The sequence below is a fragment of the Pelecanus crispus genome, chromosome 6, assembly GCF_030463565.1.
Source record: "Pelecanus crispus isolate bPelCri1 chromosome 6, bPelCri1.pri, whole genome shotgun sequence".
In the NCBI taxonomy this organism is placed as follows: domain Eukaryota; kingdom Metazoa; phylum Chordata; class Aves; order Pelecaniformes; family Pelecanidae; genus Pelecanus; species Pelecanus crispus.
Genome location: NC_134648.1, coordinates 50,663,092 through 50,688,673, shown reverse-complemented (window position 1 = coordinate 50,688,673; position 25,582 = coordinate 50,663,092). Strand labels below are relative to the sequence as shown.

The window sequence follows — 25,582 nt, the reverse complement described above, 5'->3', positions numbered from 1 at the left end:
ATAGTTCTGTGATAGGTTCTCCATGTTCAGATAAGTGATTGCACTTAATATAACTTAAATGTAAAAAATTAAATAGAATTATCCTTCTGTAATAATGTTCCACGGATTTGAAACTTCTACAGTCTGGGAATGTTTTAAAAGTACCAATATAGTGACTTTGTAATCTATTTTCCATCAGATGGAACTTGTAGAAGAGAAAAGCATAGTGAAGACTCAATGTCGACAACTGGAGAAGATAAAAATTGAGTGTGATAAATTGACAGAAGAATTAACCAAAAATGAAGAAGAAAATATAAAACTCAGGCGGAAATGTGAGTTTGTAAAACAAGAACTGGAGAAAAAGGTAAACTTACCTGGTTTTAACCATGATTCGTCAGTCTCTCTGCTGATAAATACCTAAAATAAATGATGAATTATATAAATAGATTGTAAACTTAAAATACAAAAAATACACATACATATTAAAGAATATATGCAGTCATACTGTAGTACACAGTTTCTATATAAATCAAAGAAGGCAAAAGTGCTTTGGCTGAGTCATGAATTGTAGACCTCCAAAGATTTGCTGGTAGTATTTAGGGGCAGAAATATAAGTCCTGTTGCCTGCCCTATTTCTAATATAGGTAACTAACAAATGTTAAACCAAACACTTCTAGTTTTCTTCACATTTTCTTAAAATTGCAATGCAGTTATGAATAATTTAGAGCTAATTTGAAGTAGATAAGCAATGTAAGCACGGTAAAAGGAATTCTAAATAACTTGATGAAAATTATTTTCTGCTTGCATATTTAAAACATGGCAAGACTTTAAAGAAATTCACATCCCTTTCTTGTACTGGCATTGTATTTCTAGGGATGGATGCTGTCTGCCAACCATTCTTGTTGCCTGGTGTTCTGGTTGTTAATACTTACTATCAAATATTATTTTGCAGTCTCACAACCTGGAGATGTCAGCCTTTCTTTTCAAAAATCTAGTGATAAATACAGAGTTGCTGAAGAATTTTATTTTGTAACTCCTCTTTCTGCTTTCTTGAGTTCTGCTTTTTTTTCCCATGATTGGTCCCACAGCATTGCTTTTTAATATGGTTTTTCTTAACATCAATGTATTTTACATTGTGCTGCTTTTATATCTTAAATTTCTCTTCCTGCAACGTTGTGATTTCAGATAAGTATTTCTGTACAGGGATGAAGTTTTACCTTCTCCAGTGTAAAGCACATACCTGTCAGTATTTGATTAATTCATATTAAGACAACATTGAAAATGATTGTTTCTAATTTTTGATGAATTTGATTTCCTAGATTAAAAATCAAGAAAACAAAAAAAATTTGTGCATCCTGCAGGAAATTACTTATACATTTTTCATGATAGCCTCATTTTTTAAAAAATGATATTTTAGCATCTAGCTGGAAGGTTCTTGCTCTTCTCTGTCAATTTAGTAATTTCTCATCTTTGTGAAAAGAATTTTTTTGATATAGGCATTTATATTAACACGGTGCAAGAGGTTTGTTCATTCACATGGATTCACATGGACCACTGAATACTCATCAGATAATTCTTCATTAGCTCAATAGTTTCAAACTATTTAAATCTGATAAGAGGACCATGGATATTGTAGATCCTTCGTGGCTTTTCATGTTTTTCAATTTAATTTTCAACTTGTATTTTGTTGTTATAAATGAAATGCACAATATCACTTAGGTGTTGAGCTTAAAATCTAATGGGCTTATTTTGAATGTAGGTAAAGTGAAGTGATCGTTTGGAAATGCTATTAGCTCCTTTTGTCATACTGCTTATATTTTCAGCATCTACTGACTGTCCATCAGTCAATATGCTGTGACTAATAGCCCAGAGAGAAAAATGTTAGGGCAGGTTTTTGGTTGGGTGGTTTTTTTGTTGTTGGTTTTTTTTGGTTGTGGGGTTTGTGGTTTGGTTTTTGGTTTGGGTTTTTTTGTTTGTTTGTTTAAAGTATGAAATGAGAAGTCTTAAACCTGGCACTTGTCTTAGCTTTTTAAACTAACAAGAAGTGCTTTAAAAGCTCAAATTGTCAGACTAATAAAAAGTACCTCAAATGAAAATTCAAAATGTGTTTTTTTTCTAGGTTGGGATTTTAGCGCTATAATACCTATTATTAAGGAAATGTGTTTGTAGGAGTGTACATAGTCTTCTGCAGTCAGTTATAAACTAGCTCCAACCTCACCTAATATTGGGAAGATACAGTTTTTAGACTGAGATGATCTCTTATCTCTAAGCTGAAAAAGAATGGAGAAGCTTTTAAACACACAGTCCTGTGGTCTCAACCACAGATAGATAAATGCAGGTGGAGAGTTCCACTTGATTGCCCTAATTGGTTGACTTAAGAGAATATTTGCAGTTGTGGTTTTATTGTGGATTGTCAGAAGGAGTGTTAGGATGGGGGAAATGATAATATTACCTCTTCAGAAATCTCAAACTAGCTGTCATATTGTGGTATTGCAGAAGCCTATTGTGTTACAAAATAATCATCTCTTTTCCTTTTCCACATTTTTTTATACTTTTAATGTCATTCTGTCCGTACTGCAAATACTAATTCAAAGAAATATAGGTATTCTAGGTAGCTTGGATTTTAACTTTTTTTCATGAAAGGTGAAGGGGCAGAGAGTAATGGTAAAATTTTCTGTTTCTTTTCCTTTTGTGCACTTCTGAGTTATTAGTGACTTCGTTTCTCCTGTAGGCTCTGAAAGTAGAAAGCTGAGGGATGTTGGCACACCCAGAAAATCAAGCAGATGAAAAATAAAGGAAAAAATATTGAGTTATATCCTCTTTTAGTCATGGTCTTTGGGAGTGAACTTTGGCACGTGATGGACTGCATTCAGTGAATAATGAGATAGCATAGAATACTGACACTGGAAGCATATATAATTCAATCTTATTACCTTCAGAATACTGATCTAGATGAGAACTGCTATTTCAACTCCCATATGGGTAGTGCAGAAATACTGGAATCTGTGCATATTAAAAATTCTTGTGTTTCCTTCAGTTTGAAATAGCTACTGTCTAATTCAAGTGTTTCTGTATGAACTAAATGAAAAAATCAGGCTGCTTATCAGATATGGCTTTCTTACATTTGAATGTCACCTATATTAAAAAACACCTGTTTTGCTAATAGAGGTAACACCTATACATATATAGGTATACAACCTCCTGAAAGGAGGTTGTAGCAAGGTGGGTGTCGGTCTCTTCTCCCAAGTAACAAGTGATAGGACAAGAGGAAATGGCCTCAAATTGCACCAGGGGAGGTTTAGATGGGATATTAGGGAAAATGTTGTCAAGCATTGGAAGAGGCTTCCCAGGGAAGTGGCTGAGTCCCCATCCCTGGAGGTATTCAAAAAGACGTGTAAACGTGGCACTTAAGGACATGGTTTAGTGGTGGACTTGACGGTGTTAGGTTTATGGTTGGACTTGATGATCGTAAGGGTCTTTTCCAACCTGAATGATTCCATGATTCCCTATGTATCCCATTCACAGAACTTGTATGTTAGAAACTACCTAGCTCCACAGTGGTGTCTCATGGAGTAGTGTATGAAGATTTCCAGTAAATACAATTTCAACAGTTACACCTTGTCATTGCAGAGGTCCATGATTAATAAATTTTCAAAATTATTATTCTGGCTTTTCTCACCATTCTCAGTGCACTTGCACATACTGAAATGTGCCTGTTAAAGTGTTTACCCTTTGCTGCATTACATCCTCCTGATCTCAGCAGCAGACAGGTGTGAACCAATTTAACTTCTCACAAGATAGTTTTGTTATATTAATTACAAAGCATAATTCTATATATTGTATAACAAAACTGCTGCTGGGTTCAGTTTTACATGGTGGCTCTATTATAGATATAAAGGAAGAGAATCTGAATTTTAAAAAAACACATGTAACATAGTTAATGATCTTTCTGACATTGGATGACAATGTAAAATACTTTCGTCAGTCCCAGTCACTGTCCTATGGGATATTCTTTGAATACTTTTCCTTTGAGAACACACTGACTGCCAATACAGGTTTCCTTCAGGGATCCCTTTTTGTGATGACAGAGATTAGATGCCTGTAATTGGTTCAGGGCAAAAGATAATAAGGGGAGTATTTGTTGTGGGCTCTCTTTCTACTCATGAAAAAGAGGTTTATAATAGAATGTCTGGTTTTGACTCTGAAAATAGGCTCTATGATTGTTGGATTTGGATTTGGTAGCAGTTTCTTCATAACTGATTTACAGGAGAATAAGGAGAATCAAGAGAGGAACTTACGAGTACTATTAGAAGGTATTATTTTCCATGGCAAGGAACTGAACTCAGTGCATGAGTGAGTATAGTGCGATTATAAGATTGAAAGATATATTGCTAATGATGTATGTTATATTAGTAATGCAATAACTTCTCTTTGGTTTGTTGTTCCTTCTTCACTCCAGGATAAACAGATCAGCAATGAAGAAGATCATTTGAGAAGGATGGATGAGGCCAGATTGCAGTTTAAGGATCAGCTGCATCACTTAGAAATGGAACAAGAATCCATTCTCACCATGATAGGAAGTGAAATTGATGCTGCTTGTGAAATTTTTTCTCGGGACTCCATGGAGAAATTCAAAGTAATTCTAAGTTTTAAGTATGCTGCAGGTTTTGTTATTTTCTTAATGAATGTTTGGAGCAGAATTTGTATGCCTTGTTGTCACCTATTGCTTAAATGGTATAGATAATTTATGGACAGTAGGATTATGGATATTTAGCTGGTACAGATGTACATTACTAGGTATTAGAATGGGATACTATGAAGATCTACACATGTGTTAATCATTACTGCTTTCTTTTGCCAATTTTTTTGGTGAGAAATAGTTCTCCTTTTGTTTGGTTATGTGAAAGGTCCTTACATCAGCTAGAATTTTGAGACAGGTTTTCCTAGGCCACCTCCTTAGAGGTGGGGAGTCCCCAAGAAAGACCTAAAAGGCTTTTAAAATTGGGGAAAAATGAAAGAAACGTTTTAATAAAAATTCATTTAGATGCTTTGGTTTTTAAGTAGAGGAGTAAATGCTGGAAATGAAAAGAGTTTATAACCTCCTCTTTTGTGGAGCAGGTCCTTGTATCCAGAAAACTCAAGCTGAAAGTTTCAGGAAACTTGTAGCTTGCTGTAACTCTTTTTGGTTTTTCTCACTCTTTTACTTCTCCTACAACCCTTGTCTTCCCTTAGCTTTTTTCCCTGAGCATTCTCATTTGCTCCCCAGGGACAGAACCCTCTCTTCCTTCCTCCAGATGATTGTACGTGACTTAAATCCACATTGTACACAGCTGAGAATAAAGAAAACGGACAATCTGACTCAGCTTGTCACCATACTCACTGGCATTATGAGTACTTAAATCACAAGTGCTTGACCTGGTGGCTTTAGCTGTAACATAGAGTACGCTCAGATTATGCCTTTTTTTTGTCTTGCTATTTAAACAGAGCACACTTTCTACTGTACGGTTCCTGGTCACTTGACTGGGCTGGGCTGCTTTTAAAATAGAAATTTTTCAGCATTGACACTAAAAATCCATTATATTTTTAATATTTTCTCTTTGTTTTATTTTCTATTTTATCTCCTCACCTGTTTTGTTTGAAGATGTGGAGAGAAGTAACTTTGTTTCAGCCTTTTAGAATGGTTATGTCTTTTTTTCCACTTACCTATGGAGTTGAGATGTTGCAGCACACAAACAGATGAGAATTCTAAGAAAACTTATTTGACAAACAAGCTTTCTCCTCTGTATCCTTAGAGATAGGTCTTTTTTTATTAAGTCTTTGTGATCTACTATAGTTGCCACTCTTGATCATGGAACCATGCCTTCTTGGACTTGCTTCCCACCTCCTGCAGAGTGTTTGTTGTCTGGATAAAGTTTTGCTGATCCCTGTTTTCACAATTCTCCTTATTTATCCCCTTTAATTGTTTATGACTGGCAAATTTAAAACATATTTGAATATGAATTTTTGATTAGACAGCTAACATGAATACAAATGTTACACAGTTTTGTGGTGCCTGCTGGTCTGGAATTTTTTTTTTTTTTTAAGTTAAGAAGTTTCCTTTGTTATATTGTTCCTCTGCCCAGTACTTTAGGTATTGCCAAGTTTTCTGACAAGTTCCTTCAATAAGAAGTTGTCACTGCAACTTAGGTGAGCAATGAGGAATTTAATGGATAAATACTTGTATTCAGAGAACTTAAACACCAGGCTTAATCTTCCCTGATGAAAAATGTACTGGATTTTTTATAATCACCGTGTAGTGGTGTTCTAAGCAAAGAATTCCACATGTATTGTTCAGATTTATTTTTCCAATCAGTCTTTTGTTATAAAAAATCTTATGCTTGCAATAACTACACCAGTCATGCATAAATTATAAACTGAATACTGCCTTCCTTGAATGTGGTTGCACAGAATGAGGTTTGTTGCCGTGTAAGTCGCAACTTTCAGGTATGCATTGCTTTGTGAAGTCATGGTCAACATGCTTACTAAAGCATTTCTTTTCAGCTGTGTCCTTATGTGGTGATAATTTTCATGTAAAACATATGTATGTACATAATTAGATGGTGCTGTTCAGGCATCTTTGGTCTCAGTGTAGTTAATAAGGCCTATATAAATACCTCTTAAAGAAATACGCTAGTCACAAAAATTATTGGGCCAGGACCAAAAGGACATTAAGACTCACTGAGTTGCAAAATATGGTAAACTAAAACCAAACAAAATAACAAAACCCCACAAAACCTTTAAAAGAGAAAAAGGCATGATGTATTAATCATGGGGTAGGATCACATGAGAAGAAGGATGAGCTGGACATAAGGTTAATAGTTTACTTGACTTTAAATAGATTTCAGTTGAGAGAGCTGTGTATGACACTTTTTTCTTCCCCTTGTGTAGCAACTCATAAAGTGGGGGAAAACAGAAAAGATCCATTATCACTAACTTTATTAAAAAGTAATATAGAAAACATGTATAGAAGTACCTTTAAAACGAATTTAACGTAATTCAGTTTGAATGCAGAAAAAAGACACATCACATTTTCTCATTCTATGAAGTATTAGTGAAGCATTCCAGCACAAGTTTATCTTCTTTTTATACACTTAGTGAAGATTACAGTTTTCTTTTTATGCCTATCCAAATATTCAAAGCAAGTGATTTTTTTTTTTTTTACGTTAAAACACTAAGGCCATCCTCATGAAGCACATTTTAAAGATTTTGGGGATTTGTCCTTCTTTACTTTTTGAGAAGACATTTATCATGTTGCCCATAGCATTTCTGTAGATACATTGATAACAGTTGAATGACTAACAACAATTGGTTCTGCTACTTCTAGTTTATGTGCAGCCATCATTGTTCTGCAGAATGGAGGAAAAAAACAGTTGAATGACTTTGAAGTTGGCATTTTCTTAAGAAATAGTCATTTTAAAGTAGAGTCTAATTGTATTTTTTGAAAATACTATGACATTTGTAAAAAAGGACATATAGTTTCAAACTGAGAATATACACCTTGATGCAGAGATATGTTCTGGGGATGTTTGAAATGAATCATTGTAGTGATTCTTACAGGAAAACTGTACAGATTCAGAATACAACTTACTGGCGTTGCAACTTACTTAAGTTGCACCTTTAAACAAAATTTGTATCAATGAGTTTGCATAATTTGCTTTTAAATGTGATTAATTTATGGTTAAATAGTTCTATTAAACCAGTTACAGATATGATTTCCAAGTTGGATTTTTAGCAAAGAGTATTTGATGAATTTCCAGTAAGCAAGAAAGACTCTTTCTCCTTTCTGTGTCTAATTCCTGGTTTTATGCCTATTTCTTTCTCCTCTACTATTCAATAGGCAATATCACTTACGCCAATGGTGCTGAATGATCCTCATCGCTGGTTAGCAGAAACAAAGGTAATACCTCCTGAAATTTTACTGAATAAGCTAATATCCAACATCTATAATCATTCAGTTGAAAGTGAGTTTGAAAAGACACTTAAAGGGGAAAAGGAAAAAGACAAAAGCATTCCTTTGGCAATAATTCTGATATTCTGAGACTGTTATTTCAACTGATGGAATAATTTTCCAAATTTCGCTATCAACAAGAAATACCTGTCTCTATAGCGAAATAAATAGCAATGCTGCTTTTACAAGAAATGCATTGAAGTAACTGCTGTGATAGTCTTTAGTACTGGTTCAATTATTTTCAGACAAAAAACCCATGAGAACGTAGTCAGCAGGTTAAGTTTCTCTTATGGGGTTATAACAAGGCAAGAAATGATTTTAAATAAGGCTGTTATTTATTAAATCTAAAGGATATTAGATTGGATTCTTGGAAAATGAACTGTTTTCCTCCCCTCTTTGTTTGAAGCTTTTGAATCCTATAACGTGAGTGCACACATGCTTGAAAACTTCTTTAAAGTGATGACCGGTAACTTGTGACCCTTGCCTTTCATTTTGCAGCTTTCCTCCTGCTCCCCCAACTCATACACTTAAACACATTTCTTACTCCTTTTAAAAGATACTGGATAAGTGTCTCACGATCAAAGTAGATAACGAGAAACTGTAGAAGACATACATTTTTTTTTTTCCTTCATGTAAAAAGGTGTGCTGGTCAATGCCACAGGAGAATTGACTTAAGGCAAAATTGCAACTGTTTGCACATAAGATAATTTAAGGTTATTGATGATGTATGGTCTATGTAAGACTTGCAGACCAAGAAAGACTGCCACTATAGATAGCAGAGAGAGATCAGAATCAAAGGAGAAATGTTATGTGGGAAGTATTTTCTTCATTTAAAAAAGTGACACTGACATATTATTAAAAAGACCTTTCAAAGAGCACCTAGTAATCGTTTGCATATACTTCTTACCAATGTTTCTTTAGCTACTAGAGGGAAGTCTAGAATGAATGACTACTTACCCCCTCCCCCCTTTTTTTTCTTGTTTTAAATGGGCAGTGTGAAAGTATTCTCTTACCACTTCTAGATTTTCTATATTGACCATGACCTATCTTATCTATGAGCTCTCTTTACTTTTTCCTCTGCATGAAAGGATTGATGTCACTTTTTTTAGAGTAGATAAATGCTTTCAATTTCACCAACGCAGAATAGAGAGAGAAAGGCATTCTGAAAGGAAGGAGTGTCTCATGGTGTCTATGTATACTCTAATTCAGTGTAAATTTTCATACCTACCCTAGCAAATTCATGCTCCTAATTAAAAAATAAAATAAAAAAAACCCCTGTGTATTGCTTCTTCACATACAATTATCAGCCAAAATATATCTGTCTTTTGAGACTCTTTGAAGGTCAACATATGTCCTCCTAATATATCTGAATGTCCCCTTTTATTATTATCATTATTCAGTAATAGGTACAAATGAGTAATCTGTGACTCCAAAGATAATTTGATCAGTTAACATTTATGTCCTCTTATTTTCATTAGAATTCTTTACTTTTTATTGCCCCTTTTTTTTAACATAGACTAAGCTTCAGTGGCTGTGCGAGGAGGTAAAGGAGAGAGAAAGTAAGGAAAAAAAGCTACGATGCTACTTACTGCAGAGCCGAGAACAGCTCAAGCAATTTACACAGATGAAGGAGGCTGAACATCGGTCTCTCTTTAAACAGATAGAAACGCAAGAAAAACTTTTGGAAGAAGCTCACAGAGAAAAAAGAGGTATGTTGCTGGTTCCACTTTTGTTAATAAAAAGGAGAAAGAATTTTAAAACTCTACTAATTATAATTCCTATGGCACATCCAGGTGTATATTATCAAGTAGTTACTAAAACTCTAATTTGGTAACATGCTAGTGATAACCAAGAAAACAGTTAAGTTTTTTGTTTTCCCTTACTGACAAAAAAGGCAAATGTAATCAACTACGTTTCAACCCAGTACAATGGCTGAATAATACATGAGTTTGCAACATGGGCAGTGGATGTAGAAGTTATTTTTCAACTGCACCATCTGAGACATTCCGTGACCCGGGCAAAGAGGAATTACACAAGAGTCTGAAGCAGCATTGGTAATGCTGCTTTTGTCTGTCAAAAAGAGTGAGCCCAAAGCAGTCCCAAGTCCTGTGCAGTTAATCTCTTTTGCTTAAATTGTGTGCACAAAGAACTTTGGCAAATTTTTTTCTCATCCCTTCTGTATTGCAAAATGGAGAAGGACAAGCTTTGGTTCTAATTAAGATGAATGACATTGCTGATGTGGTATTTCATATATATAGTTTTCTTCCTCTCTTGGCATGTAATTCTTACTCTGGAGTGTTGTGTGCCAGGCTTGGTGCTAGCATCTGTACCATCCATGCTTGTCATGAAGGGGAAGTACTAATCAGATTTTATTGAGAAGTGTAAAGTTCCGGTGGGGATGGACTTCACTGTCCCCAGTCAAGAGCCATTTTTTAGTTTCAGCTCAGGTACTTGTACTTTAGTATTTTATAGTGTCTTGAAGTTTGACTTTGAGCAGAATGCTTTTAGGAGTAGAGAAACATGCTTTCATCGTAAGCTTATTATTCTAAAATCTCAGGAAGACAGGAAGATCTCAGTCTTTTTTGTCGTTCTGCTTTTCATCTGTGTACAAGCTCATTTATACTGTGTTACTTGTGGCTTAGTTAAACACATTGTTTCAATAAAGAGTATTTTTATAGTAAAACCAGAGCATTAGAGCAAACTTGGAACATAAACAGTTTACAGTGCATCTTTATTTTCATCCTTAAACCAAGATTTTTTTTCTGCTGTCAGAAATCAATACTTTGGTTGTTATAAACATGTGAGAATAGATCCTTGTTAAATCCAAACATAGGTGAAGTGTAAAATTTTGAAGGGTAGGCTTGGTCTTGGTCAGGAAGAATCCATGCATGTTGTTGATTTGAGGTGAGTCACTAGGCCTTACAGTCAGTTCATAATTTATTTGTGACATTTTATCTTCAAAGGTGTATCTTATTTATGGTCATTACTGCTTTTGGAGGACAATTCTATATCTTTACATTTCTGATGTTTAGAAGCTTCCCTTAATTTCCAAAAGGGGATTTTTATTAAGTGCTTGGATGATTTCTTAGAAACTGTGCACTGTATACTGATCCATACATGATGGATCTGAGCAAAACCAGAATTAATAGTTATCAGTGCATGCCTTTGACATGGTCCCCCACAATATCCTTCTCTCTAAGTCAGAGAGATATGGATTTGATGGATGGACTGTTCGGTGGATAAGGAATTGGCTGTGTGGTCAATGGCTCAATGTCTGGATGGCGATCAGTGACAAATGGTGTCCCTCAGGGGTCCGTATTGGGAACAGTACTGTTTAACATCTTCATCAGTGACATAGACAGTGGGATTGAATGCACCCTCAGCAAGTTTGCAGATGACACCAAGCTGAGTGGTGTGGTTTGACATGCCTGAGGGATGGAATGCCATTCAGAGGGAGCTGGGCAAGCTCAAGAAGTGGGCCCGTGTGAACCTCATGAGGTTCAACAAGGCCAAGTGCAAGGCTCTGCGCCTGGGTTGGGGCAACCCCCCATATCAATACAGGCTAGGGGATGAAGGGATTGAGAGCAGCCCTGAGGAGGAGGACTTGGGGGTACTGGTAGATGAAAAGCTGGATGTGAGCCAACTATGTGCGCTTGCAGCCCAGAAAGCCAACTGTATCCTGGGCTGCTTCAAAAGAAGCATGGCCAGCAGGTTGACGGAGGTGATTCTGCCTGTCTACTGGGTGAAACCCCGCCTGCAGTACCGCATCCAGCTCTGCAGTCCTCAGTACAAGAAAGACATGGACCTGTTGGAGCAGGTCCAGAGGAGGGCCACAAAAATAATCAGAGGGATGGAACACTGCTTCTATGAGGAAAGGCTGAGAGAGTTGGGGTTGTTCAGCCTTGAGAAGAGAAGGCTCTGGGGAGACCTTGTTGTGGCCTTTTGATACTGGAAGGGAGCTTATAAGAAAGATGGGGACAGTCTTTTAGTAGGGCCTGTAGCGATAGGACAAGGGGTAATGGTTTTAAACTAAAAGACGGTAGATTCAGACTAGATATAAGGAAGAAATTTTTTACAATGAGGGTGGTGAAACACTGGAACAGGTTGCCCAGAGAGGTAATAGATGCCCCATCCCTGGAAAGATTCAAGGTCAGGTTGGACGGGGCTCTGAGCAACCTGATCTGGTTAAAACTGTCCCTGCTCACTGCAGGGGGGTTGGGCTAGATGACCTCTAAAGGTCCCTTCCAACCCAAAGCATTGTATGATATTCCCATAATAGTAATAATTGGTGATACATTTCTGTCCCTAGGTATTGTTGTCTAAAAGCATAATGGTAAAATAAAAGGCATAATGTAGCTAATGCTGAGAATTCCATAATCAAAGGAACTGGAGTCAGAAGTTTTTATGTGAGAAGAGAGGAGGGAGGGAAATGTCATTTGAGGTTAATTCTTGGCATTAAGGCTTAACATTATCTCAAGACCTGCACTGAATGTTTTGAGAATATTACTTCTCCAGTGCATGCACATGTGTGTACACTTGCTCACACTCTGCCTCTAAGGTACTGTTCCAGCAGAACAGCAAGTTTGTGAACACATCAGGAGAATGTTGATAGCTGGGAATCCTACAGGTAGAGCTGAAAGGAACGTGATCAAAGGAAAAAGAGATAAAGCCAATGCGTGAAAATGATCACTGAGAAAACAGGCTAATTGACACAGGGTCCATGGATCAGAATTTCCATATTGAAATAGATTCTTTGGTTCCACCTCTTTCATATAAAAATTTGTTGGAGGTTCTAACTAAGCCTGAAAAAATGGAAGGCTACATGGTGAGGAGACTGTATTTTGACATCTATAAATGGCTGATGCTAACCTGACCTATGGAGGAGAATAAAGTACTTTTACTGAAAGTTTGCATATAGGTAAACCTTGAGAACTATTAACATGCCTTATGGGTTTATATAGTCTATAAATAGGGCTGACTTGTCATCTGGCTTGCATCTTTTTATGTAATATTAGACTACCGTTTGCATACCTCACTGTGTCATGGTATGAACTTTCATTGTATTCTATTACCTCAGTTTCCAAAGGAAGGTGTCACCTCTCAGGTTTTTTTTTTTCTTGTGTTTTCTTTAAAAACTTTGTTCTGGCCTTCATTCAGGACTTAGTACTGATAATGATGACCTAAGTTTTTTGTCAGACAGAATAAGTACTCTCTTTAATCATTTTGTTAGTAGAAGTAGTTATAGCTTCTGGTAGATGACTTAATTATTATTGAAAATGCTTTGTGAAATATTGTAACAAAAATAAAACAATAGCAAAAAACAGTAGCAACAACAAATAAAAGCATTCGTGTAAATATTTTATAGAACAATGCAGGTTATTTGCTTTACAAGAATAGTAAGATCCTGTCACTTACAAAGAACTTTGAAAGAGAACATGCTTTGATCTTTCAAGCTTGAATTTTTCTATTGTCATCCTTCATTTGTTTAAAATGATAGTGCCAAGACCCTGATATAATATTAATAGTGTTTTAGTGTTCTTATATTTGAATAATTATCTGCTAAGATGATCTCCCTGGGGCCTTATTTGCCTTTTGTAATTTAAGTGCGTAGGAAATAATGCAAACCTTATTTAGTGTTTAATTCTATTGTACCTAATTTGGTTTAGGCTTTGTGGAAAACTTCACAGCCTGCATTTAAATTTCAAGCTATAGGCAAAGTTATCGTGGGAAATTATTAAACTGAAAGGAATGATCAAAAGTAATGCTATTCACTGAGCACAAAAAATAGTATGTAATCTCATACCTCCTATTTATAAGGGCCATTCCTTTGTTCCCTACAAATAGGCTCAGTTCCATTTGTTACTTGACATTACAGTTTCTGTAGTTCTAAGTACATTATGTTCTCTTCTCTCTAGTTCTCGAGGTGGATGCAGATTAAATGTAGGTAAGAAAAAGGAAATAACAGTTACATAGCTGTTAAAGTTTTCTATGTAACACAAAACAGTAAGCATGCTTTAAAATTCCACCAAGTGCAGGATGAGAAATAGGACTTAGAAAAAGATGGCAGGATGCTGACAATACAGACCAGTGTTTGGTTTAAGACCTGGGGTGAGGATACATGCACGTGCTGAGGATCCAGAGCCACATAGGTATGAAGATAGCAGCAGATGAAGACAGATAACTTCGCTGTTGCTGGATTTTCCTAAAACATCCTCCTTGCTGTCTTCACTCAAAAGTATTCCTAAAAGATTAAATTTTTTAAAACTTTTTTATTTAAACAATTAATGGTAATGGAGTTTACTGTTTTATAGGGAAATAAAGAGTCAGGAGTGTTTGTAGGTAACTATTAAGCACCTTATTTGCTCTTTACACTCCACCTTTTTTTAATGAAATATACTTTGAAACCTGGTCATGTAAGGGGTGGGGGGGCTAGGAGGGTTTGTGGGGTTTTTGGTTTTTGCTTCTTTGGTTTTTTTTTGGACACTGCCACAAAAACAGTATTGGAGGAGGGAAGCAGGTACTTCCATTTACAAAGCCAATTAATCATGGTCACAATTAATAATAGTCTTCATGTGTGCAAATTTAGGATTCACTTCATCACATTCTAGTTTGATTAGATCTGATAGTCAACAGAGTTTGTGGATACAGGTGAAGTTGCTATGATTTGGCTCATTACCAGTGTATTTATTTAGCTTTAGCTGCTATGGTGTCACAGGCCTTCCAGCAGTAGGTTCTCTACTCTTAATAGTATTCAAGACTTTAGAATGAACATTTAGTGAATGAATAATTAGAGACAGAAAAATAAAATACAACTGAGATATACTACAGGCAATCTGAGCCAAACTTCCTGGTATTTCATTCATTTGATAAGATAGCTGGTAGTTACCAAATAACTGATAGATGTAACAGAAGACATAATGTGGCTGTCATCTGTATAACATTCAACATGGGACTATGTAGGAAATGTAAATGTAATGTAAATGTGATGATTAAATGTAAAAACTATAAATTAGAGTAAGGAATGTGCTACTTTGAGAAAGAGGTAGTTATTGAAAGGGATAGTTAGTACTGTTTCACAGATGTTGGTCTGTAGACTCACTTTTCTTCATGAGTGAGCTTAGTATGAAGAGTAGGAATATGATACTGAAGCTTGGAGCCTTAGAAAATTTGGTGGTTTTGTTGGTACACAGAGGAAGTGGAATAGCCTTGGGATCATTTAATTTCATTTACCTGATGCCAAGGAAGGAAATTTTCTCTATTATTTATACACTATTTATGTTACACATTATTTACCACTTTTTATACCAATTTTGAAGTTGAAGCTGGAATCAGAAATTCATAATAATATTCACAAACATTGAACAAAGTTTTGAGATCTTTTTATTAATGCACTAAGAAATAGGCAGGTTGACTTTGTATTCAATACCATTTTCTTGTGCCACTGAATTAAATGAAGGCACATGTGATGGTGTATGCAGGAATAATGGACTTACAGTCTCCATGTGAATTTAATTGCTTATTTCACAGTTATGTCAACATAGATTGTTCTTTTTAATATGAAAACTGTGGCCTTTGTTACACCAAATCAGTTATTTTTTGTAAGTTGGTAGAAGGTAGAGGAATAATAAAATGCATGTCTGTTAATGTGAGTTCTGAGTACTGTTATTCATGAAGTGATACATTTAAATGTTTATAAAGGTTTTTTTATTTTAAAAAAGTTGCTATTTACATTTCTTGGGCAAATACTCTTACATATTGAATGAGAAGCCCAGGTTTAATTATGATGCAACTAATAGAATGTAAACATGTAAATAGTTTAATGTATAAATGACTTGGACATGAAAATTGGAAAAGCTACTTTCCCAAAGGAAGAAAGAAAACACAGCTAATAGCATAAAAAAAGTGTTAAGCTTGAAAGCAGAAAGCAATGTATCAAAATGATAGAAAATTTAAATTAAGGAGATAGAATGGTGGTTGGCTTTTGTTACTTAAACATTAAAAAAATGGAAGAAGTACTTACAGAATACTAAGACAGTAATGAAATTATGGGCAAAACCCAGGTGCAGGAATAAAGCAAGTGAAGGCAGAATGGATTTACTCTAATTGATAAAAAGACTCTTCACTCTTTTATTAGTTTTTTAAACACCGCAGTATACTCAACAATATTACTTAACAAAATGGATTTTCAGTCAAATTGAGTGCAAATGGATGAAAATATTTTCTGCTGCATTTGGAATGGTGCAGATTTTAGATGGAACATTTTATCAGAAAGGCTGATTCTGTGAATATCCGTGGATGTGTCTTACTGTCTGCACCAGCACAAACCACTTCCCTGAATGCTTAATATAGTCTAAAAATACTTCATTAAGTTAGAATTGTAGAATTCATAGAATCATAGAATCTCTTGGGTTGGAAAAGACCTTTAAGATGATCACGTCCAACCGTTAACCTAGCACTGCCAAGTCCACCACTAAACCATATCCCTAAGCACCACATCTACACATTGTTTGAATACCTCCAGGGATGCGCACTCAACCACTTCCCTGGGCAGCTTGTTCCAATGCTTGACCACCCTTTTGGTGAAGAAGTATTTCCTAATATCCAATCTAAACCTGCCCTGATGCAACTTGAGGCTGTTTTCTCTTGTCCTATCACTTCTTACTTGGGAGAAGAGACAGACACCCACCTCACTACAACCTCCTTTCAGGTAGTTGTAGAGAGCGATGTAGAGGTCTCCCCTCAGCCTCCTTTTCTCCAAGCTAAACAACCCCAGTTCCCTCAGCTGCTCCTCATAAAACTTGCTCTCTAGACCCTTCACCAGCTTTGTTGCCCTTCTCTGAACACGCTCCACCACCTCCATGTCTGTCTTGTAGTGAGGAGCTCAAAACTGGACACAGTATTTGAGGTGTGGCCTCACCAGTGCCAAGTACAGGGGGACAATCACTTCCCTACTCCTGCTGGCCATACTATTTCTGATACAAGCTAGGATGCTATTGGCCTTCTTGGCCACCTGGGCACACTGCTGGCTCATATACAGCTTGCTGTCAACCAAGACCCCCAGGTCCTTTTCTGCCCGGCATCTTTCCAGCCACTCTTCCCCAAGCCTGTAGCATTGCATGGCGTGTTTGTGACCCAAGTGCAGGACCTGGCACTTGGTCTTGTTGAACCTCATATAGTTGGCCTCAGCCCATCGATCCAGCCTGTCCAGATCCCTCTGTAGAGCCTTCCTGCCCTCAAGCAGATCAACACTCCCACCCAACTTGGTGTCATCTGCAAACTTACTGAGGGTGCACTCGATCCTGTCGTCCAGATCATTGATAAAGATATTAAACAGAACTGGCCCCAATACTGAACCCCAGGGAACACCACTTGTGACTGGTCACCAGCTGGATTTAACTCCATTCACCACAACTCTTTGGGCCTGGCCGTCCAGCCAGTTTTTTACCCAGCGAAGAGTACGCCCATCCAAGCCATGAGCAGCCATGGCTGTTTCTCCAGGAGAATGCTGAGGGAAATGGAGTCAAAGGCTTTACTAAAGTCTAGGCAGACAACATCCACAGCCTCTCCTTCATCCACTAAGCAGGTCACCTTGTCATAGAAGGAGATCAGGTTAGTCAAGCAGGACCTGCCTTTCATAAACCCACGCTGGCTGGGCCTGATCACCTGGTTGTCCTGTATGTGCCGTGAGGTGGCACTCGGGATGATCTGCTCCATGACCTTCCCTGGCACCGAGTTCAGACTGACAGGCCTGTAGTTCCCCAGATCCTCCTTGTGGCCCTTCTTATAGGTGGGCATCACAGTTGCTAACCTCCAGTCAACTGGGACATCCCTGGTTAGCCAGGACTGCTGATAAAGGATTGAACATAGTTTGGTGAGCACTTTCACCAGCTCCCTCAGTACACTTGGGTGGATCCGATCCAGCCCCATAGACTTGTGAGTGTTTAAGTGGTGTAGCAGGTCGCTAACCATTTCTCCTTGGATTATGGGGGATTATTTAAGTTTGCATAAATCAGAAATTATAAAAAAAAGACAGAGAAATTGTATTCTGAAGAAATTGCCTTGTTGATTTTCCTTTAATGGATCTGATGCTATAGTTTATTCATGTTTTTTGGGGGGAAAAGAATAATAATAGAGTTTTATGGTGGACATACCAAAAGTAGGTAGGATGAGTATTTAAACTGGTTTATTGATGAACATGTGTCAGGAAGTTACATAAGCTTAAATAGGTCTACTAAAACTCTGAACTACGGGGGGGGTTTTTTGTCTTTTCCTTTCTTCACTGAACCATTTGTAATTATCTAGGATATTGTAGGCTTTTGGATCCTCCTTCTGAATTTCTGTAGAAGTGTTAACATTATCACAGTCCTACCTGTGGTGGTAAACTGGCTGTCTACGTGGTATAATCCTGATGAAGACAAGTAAGCTAACATAAAGATTCATGAATGAGAGAATAGTGAATGAAGGAAAATACAGAAATGTAGTATAGAGTTTCAGGATTGTTTACAGAGTCGCAGAAGTTTCATAGCTCTCTGGTGATGCATCAAGATTGGCTGCAGTTGTCTTCCCTTCTTGATAAGCGTACCATCCTGGAGATATGATAAATTCAGAAGTCTAGGAATGTTTATAAATACCTAAGAACTGGGGAGGATGTGGGTTCTGATTTCAGGTTTGCAGATTTGTACTTTGGATACAGCTCACTATTTAACAAGTTATTCAGCTAGCATGCCACCCAATGGGGTATTTCAGTAAGTAACATTTTAGATAAAAATAAAGATGTCTTAGATTTCTCCTCTTGAAGTGATTTTGATCTCATAATCAAATTGATTTTAATAGTATTGCATTAAGTATTCAGTATTTTAATGGAGTGGTGAAAGGTCTCAGGAAATAAAAGATATAAATTCCAGTTTCTTAACTAGGTTTCATTTGCATTTTGGAATCACTGAGCATGCTGAGGTGTTCTTACAGATCTGTTTCAAAGTTCATTCAGATCACAAGGATATTATTATTATTACAGAGAAATCCTTGAAGGTAGGAAAAATACTGTCTTCCTGAATTGCACCCAAGAATTGTACCCTGGCCCAAATTTCTTTGATTTATCCAACTTTATATGGTCTAGCCAGATTGAGCAATCTGAAAAGCTTATCATAGAAATCAGTGAAAGTCTGTATTTGATCCTGGGAGCACCCATTGGTCTTACAGACTTACATTTGCTTTAGTTGCTCATTGGTTTAGTCAGAAGAAAGTATCATCTCTTTCCCTTCATCAAGAGTAGAACATCAGCATTTTTGGAAAACATAGTCAAGATGTTTGCCACAAATTTATTTTTATTTTCCGCAAGGAAAAAATTTCCGTTTGTACACAAACTCCTTAAATCTTTTACCATGTCCACTCCCTCTAAAATTTGTAATCAAACTGTATCTCATGCATTAATTTATTTTCTCTTTGGTGTATGCCTGAATTCTTAATTTCTGATAATGAATGTTTTCCACATTTTATTTTGCCAGCCTCAGCTCAGAAGGATAGAATCAATTGCTTGGGAGCTATTATCTTCCAACATATCATGTTTATTTCAAAAATATATGTTAACTTAGGTGAATAGCATTGACTGTTGAGCTCGGGCTGTGGCCTTATTTACCTATGTGTGTTCCGTTCTTGATCTTTCCATCCCGGTGTTTGTGAGATTTCACTAGCTTTGGCCATATTGGTCAGTGTGCCAGAGTGTTTATAATCTTGAATTTAGTTCTGAAGACAGCTAATCCTGTGTATTTATAGTGCAGTTAGAGTTGGTGATTTAAAAAAAAAAGCAACATTAAGCTGTAAGCAATCTTTTATTTGTTTGTTACTGCTTAAATCCCTTTAAAATATTACAGGTATTGTCATTTTGTCATAATTTTTTAATTGAAGGTGTTAAGAGTATGTGGATTTAGGTAACAGACATTAAATGCTTTTGTATTTACCTTCTATACAAAAGTATATATTTTTCTGTTACATTAAGGCTCAATAACACTCTGGGAATGAGTACAGAGAGGAAACTTAGTATAAATAGATTCTGCAACATAGTTCTACCAAGAAAATCTTTCTTGGAACATATTGAAATATACAGAAACTAGACGTGGTGTGGTATAGCATTGAGACACGGAGTCTGCACAGTTCTTTTGTTTCAGGATAATATAGTGCTACTTCAGAGAAGACATAGATAGTCAACAAAGAAACATTGTTTAGCAAAATAAGACCTGATATGTTTGGCAAGGCCACATCTGTTCTTTTTTTATAAAGTGATGTTAGTAAGGCTATAGTGATGTACGAAGAGCAGGTGCATTGCCCTGATATACAGACCTTACACTGATTTAATTTATCTCAAAGATACAATATTCTGCAAACAGTGTTTTATGTAAAGTCCCAGGTGATGCAAGCAATATGCTGTACCACTTCTCAGCATCTACACTCTATAACCACACTTAAATTATGATGTTTTTAGAATTGCTCTGATATAGATTATACTGCTAAGTAAGGCTTAAGAAGGTAATGATTGTAGTCCTGAGCTACGATAGATTTATGTTAGATGCTTTTGTCACAAGCACAAACCTGTGCTGGGCAAGTCTGTGGTGTTATGCTTTATGCATTATGTTTATCATTCATTCTGTTCTCATTCTAATTACATGTATTGTAATCAGGAGTCAGAAAAAAAAATATTTGTTGTGCATTTTCTTAGATTTGAGGATACAAAATCGAATTTTAGAAGACATTTTTTAGCTGTTTTCAGTGATGGTGTCATCTCTGTTAATCATGCAGTTAGCTACTAGTTTCATCGCTTGTGAGGGTAAATCAAGTATATTTTACAAAGAATTTGGTACGTGATCTCTGAAGCAAGACATCCATTTATTTAAATTTGGGGGGAATTTTTTTTTGTTAAGTTCAGTCAGGATTATTTGTTATTTAACTGCTGTGGAAAATGTAGATTCAAAGAGCCTGTTACTTATTTTTTTTTGTTACTCTTTTTTTGGTAGATTCAAAATGTTAGATAAAACATTGCTTTGACAAAATCTTATCTTCCAAATTACGTTCCTTTTTGTTTTAAACCCAGTAAGTTCAATTTTTGTTTGAGCCAGGAACACTAAAGCAGAAAGTGTAAAACTTCAAAATACAGAGACAGTGCAGTACATTGAGTACAAGTACACTGACACTGAGCAATCTCTGTTGCTTAAACTGAGAAAAAGTAGAAAATTTGGAACCAGTGAAAATAAAAATATTGCAAAATCTTTGTATTATGAACTATTATATTTAATTTAATAATGAAGTACAGATACTGTTTTTAATATAATTTCAAGCCTTGTTCTGCCCTTTCAGCTTTGTTTCTTTTTCCCATTTGGTTTTTGTTTTGGTTTTTTTTTTTTTTACCTCATATTGTCTTTGTATGACAACACAGTCCTTTCTGTGGCAGCAAGAAACATCACAAGGTATTTTAAGGTCATCTCTTATTGAACAGTGAATGGGAAGATGAAGTAGAGAAAATTCTTTTTAAGCATACATAAAGGAAGGAATCTGAAGGGTTTCAGAGAAACTCTCCATAATATTTGGTTTTGGTGAGCTTCAAAATGCATAAGTTGAAATATAATTATTAATCAAATAATTAATTTCTTCTTAATAGTGTTCTTGCCCTTTAAATAATGTTCGGGTTTTTTTAATGTGATGGGGGAAGGAGGAGGGAGGACTTCTAACTTATTTTAAACTTTGCCAAAATGAACCTGCATTCAGAGTCTTAGAGGAACGGAAATAAGGCCAAATCATTTGGAAATCTTACCCTGTGGTTTTTTTGTATTGGAAAACTGGAAATATCAGTCTGGACATGCATTGCTCTAATTATTTAGTATTTTATGCAACTGTTTTTGTTTGCCATTATCTTTTTATGCACTCATAAAAATATGGCTGCCATTGTGAAAAAGTGAAGGTAAGAGATGGGATCAAACTGTAGCTAAGATGTTTTTAAGACTTCTTTTTGATTTTTTTTTTCCTTTCTTTCTGAATCGCATACTTTAAATGCTTATCTGAAACTTATGTGCAGATTTATAGTTTTGAAAGCATGATGTGTCCTTTAAATTGCTGAGTTTGTAGTGCACACTAACAGTAAGAGACTAAATTTATTAGTTTTACCTCTTGGTTTACCTACACATACTGGAAACTAAATCAAAATTAACGAAAGTAACCTGGGGGATGGGGATTTAATGTATATTAAATAGTTAGGATATATTATTTAATCTTTTCTTCCTGTTGTGAATTATGACTTTTTTCTTTAAACCAAGCTAAACAGCTGGTGTTCTAAGAACTATTGAGTTTTGGGTTTTTTTTACAGCTGTTGAAATGATGGCATAGGAGTGTATGCATAACAATGCTTTAACACTACATAATAAAGAGAACCTTGTAAGCATCTGTACTTTATCAGAACTCCTTGACTTAGCATGGAAAGCGTTGTCACGTTTTCAGGTTATATAGTGTTTCCTTACCAAATCAGTATCACTGATTTACAACTATTAAAAAAAAAAACCCAAAAAACCAAAAAAGCAAAACCAACACAACCAAACAAAAATACAAACCAAAAACCAAAAAAACCCCAAAACCAACCAACCAACCAAAAAAAACCCCAAACCCAAAACAAAAACAAACAAAAAAACCAACCCCACAGGCACTTTCAAGCTTGTGTCTTGAACTTAATATTTTCCTGAGAAGTGCATAACAGAAATGCGCTGTCACTCAGTCTTCGTTAGATAGAAATAACATTCCCAGGAAAGTCTTTCTGATAAGATGCCTGTTTAATTAAATAGTATGCTGTCTTACAGGAAATGAAACTGAACCAAGGGCTCTATGGTCCTCCCACCTATTGCCATAGTCAAAGTCATTTAGTCTAAAATACAGATGAATCATGTTGGAAATTTGAACAGAAATTAAAAGAAACTTACTGTCTAAGATTTTTAATATAATAAAGCTCTTGAAATTAAGGAAGTATTTGAAATCTTGCATATTGCTATATTATATATTCAGTATATTTTAAAATTAGAGCTAATGTTATGGTTTTGCCTAGGATTTTTCAGACTGTATTAGAATATGTATTTCAATGTAGTTCATTGATATGTTAACAGCTTTTATATCCTTTTATCTGACATGCTATTTAAACCCCCTTTTTTTCCCTAAAGTGAGTGTTAACGATATTGTGTATTTGGAGAATTGGAATTTAAATTCTATTTCACTACCAAAAAATTTCTCAATTTGAGAAGAGCTTCAGTCACCAGTAAAAGCAACTCTTAATGTTGGTTGTATACAACAAAGTAGTTTTAATTACAGAATAGACATTACAAGTGAATCGTTGAAAAAAGGAAAACAAGCTGGGTTTTTTTCTATATAAAGATTAAATTAACTGTTTAATTAATCTGTTTGCATTGTTTTCTTTCTTGTGGTTTAAGTATGACAAATTGCTAGGTTATAATCAATTTAACGAGCATATTACTCTGATTAGCATCTTCAAGGTAACAACTGGCTGTATCTGAAATATGGCTTTTGTTTCCTTTACTGTTTTGACTGAGTTTCCTTGGTTTTGGTTTTACAGAATGGGAACTGTGATTGGTACTTCTAAATGCTTTACGGATTTTGTAATTAAAAACATTTTTAAGGATTTTGTCTTCTGAGTCAATCAAGGCAAGCACATTAACTATATAGTTCATACAGTATTAGTGATTAGAACAATAAGCTATAAAGTGTTTTTTCGAAATAACAAGTGTGTCTTTGTAATTTATTAAAAATCCACTTGTAATAATGGGCACTTATGTTTGAATCTTCTTTATTGTGGGCAAAGAGAGTCACAGTATTTTTCGTGTCTGGGTCTATTACGTCTTCAGGATAAGGTCATAACATAGTCTTGGGCATGATTTGCATGCTTTTGCCTATTTTATGAAGGACTCCAGTTGGAAGTTATTAAGCACTTTTATTAAACATTATTGCTGTAAAATATTATTTTCTTCCTGGACAGACACAATATCTGAGTCATAGAGATAATATGCTTCCTTCTGGTTATGTTTAAAAAAAAAAAACAAAACAAAAAAAACAAAAAACATCCTAAGGATAAAGCTGGGTCTCCTATTTCTCAGTCTAATTTCTTAATTCTAGACCACCTTTCTACTCTGAGAAATTCTTTTAAATAGAAATATTCATATTGTGGTACTTATTTTCCAGTATTTGACCAGCACCTTTGTGCAACATTATATACTGCCAGTATGTACATCTTTGTTAACAGAAAATATTTAACTGTAAAATTTGTCATGTTAATTCTTGTTTCACAATTCTAACACTTCTAAGTATGATTTTGTTGTGGGTTTTTCGATTGTTTTTAGTATGTCTGGTAAACGGAGATAAGTACCACTAGAGAAAGAAACAAAGTACAAAACCAAGAAAACGCATTCATTGAAATATATATGTACTTCATCCATGTGTACATACTGCATCAATGTATGTTGCACATACTTCAGCTGCCTTGACAAAAAGTTTGTCTTTCTGATTTTAATTGCAGTTGACGACTTGGCCGTAAAACATCACTTTCTTGATTAGTTTTGAAGCTCTAGGAACAGCATTTTCTGAAAAGAATATTTGAATGTTGTATGTATGGAAAAACATTTCCATTTGCAAAGTCAAATGACCAGACAGTATGCCATTTCTTGCAAGATACTGTATCAAATGGAAAATCTTAATGAAAGCATTTTATTCTAATGCAATGTGCTTAGAATCCATGGAGCACATTTTTATGAAGGAAGAGTTCAAAAGACAGAATTAATTTAGCACAGTCTTAAGTATAATGCAAAGATTGTAAAATTGTCAAAATATTGTTTTATAATTTCAGAATCAGAAACTGAAGAAATTACTGCTTTAAAAAAATATAATGGAAACTTTTTGTCCCTCAGTAGTAATGTGTGCTATGAAGATCAGTAGCACTTTTTGTACAGTTGTGGTAGTTATGCCTTTGAAATACATTCTTCAGCGTAGTATTTTGGCTTCTATTACCTCGTTAAGAAATGCTGTGACTTTCAAGGAGGTTGAGTTTAGGATGTTTCTCTTATCTCCATCTTGAGGTGGGACAATGCCAAGGAGGCAGTATCATGGACAGTCAACCATATAGTTTGCAAATAACAGAAAAGCTGAATTTTGGTTCACTTCTCGGGGAAGGCACTATGGTGTCTTTTAGCTCAAGCAGCAATGGTTTCCAGAGACGCTGAGTGGAAGCACCCTCCTGCAAACTACTCCACTCCTAGGATGCTGTCAGTAAAAGTAAACTTTAAAATGTTTAGCTAATGCTTGGTGGTGAGATGTCTGAAGTAGTATCAAATAAAGGTGAAACTTCAAGATCCAGAGACAGTACTGCTTAGTCTGAATAGAATTCAATAGAATAGAATAATTATTCTGAATTTTGCCCATCTTTCTTCTTCTTTTAGGTTGGTATTTCTTTTTCTTTTGAGGCATTCATAAAGATTCAATCCATGCTGAAAAGTGAGATTATCAATTTAAAGAGTTTGTGCCTGGCTTTATTACCCCGTTTACAATCTCATTCCATATTAATTTCTTCTGTTAACTGGAAAT

The 25,582-nt window shown here is 35.6% G+C and overlaps 1 protein-coding gene across 1 annotated transcript in view; it reads left to right on the top strand.

Moving 5' to 3' along the window:
- CEP128 (centrosomal protein 128) overlaps positions 1-25,582 on the top strand; it is a 127,213-nt gene that overhangs the window by 50,574 nt on the left and 51,057 nt on the right. The window contains exons 14-17 of the mRNA XM_075712880.1: positions 179-343; positions 4,439-4,615; positions 7,856-7,915; positions 9,483-9,675. Coding sequence (XP_075568995.1) covers positions 179-343; positions 4,439-4,615; positions 7,856-7,915; positions 9,483-9,675 — 595 coding nt within the window. The remainder of the gene's footprint in view (positions 1-178; positions 344-4,438; positions 4,616-7,855; positions 7,916-9,482; positions 9,676-25,582) is intronic.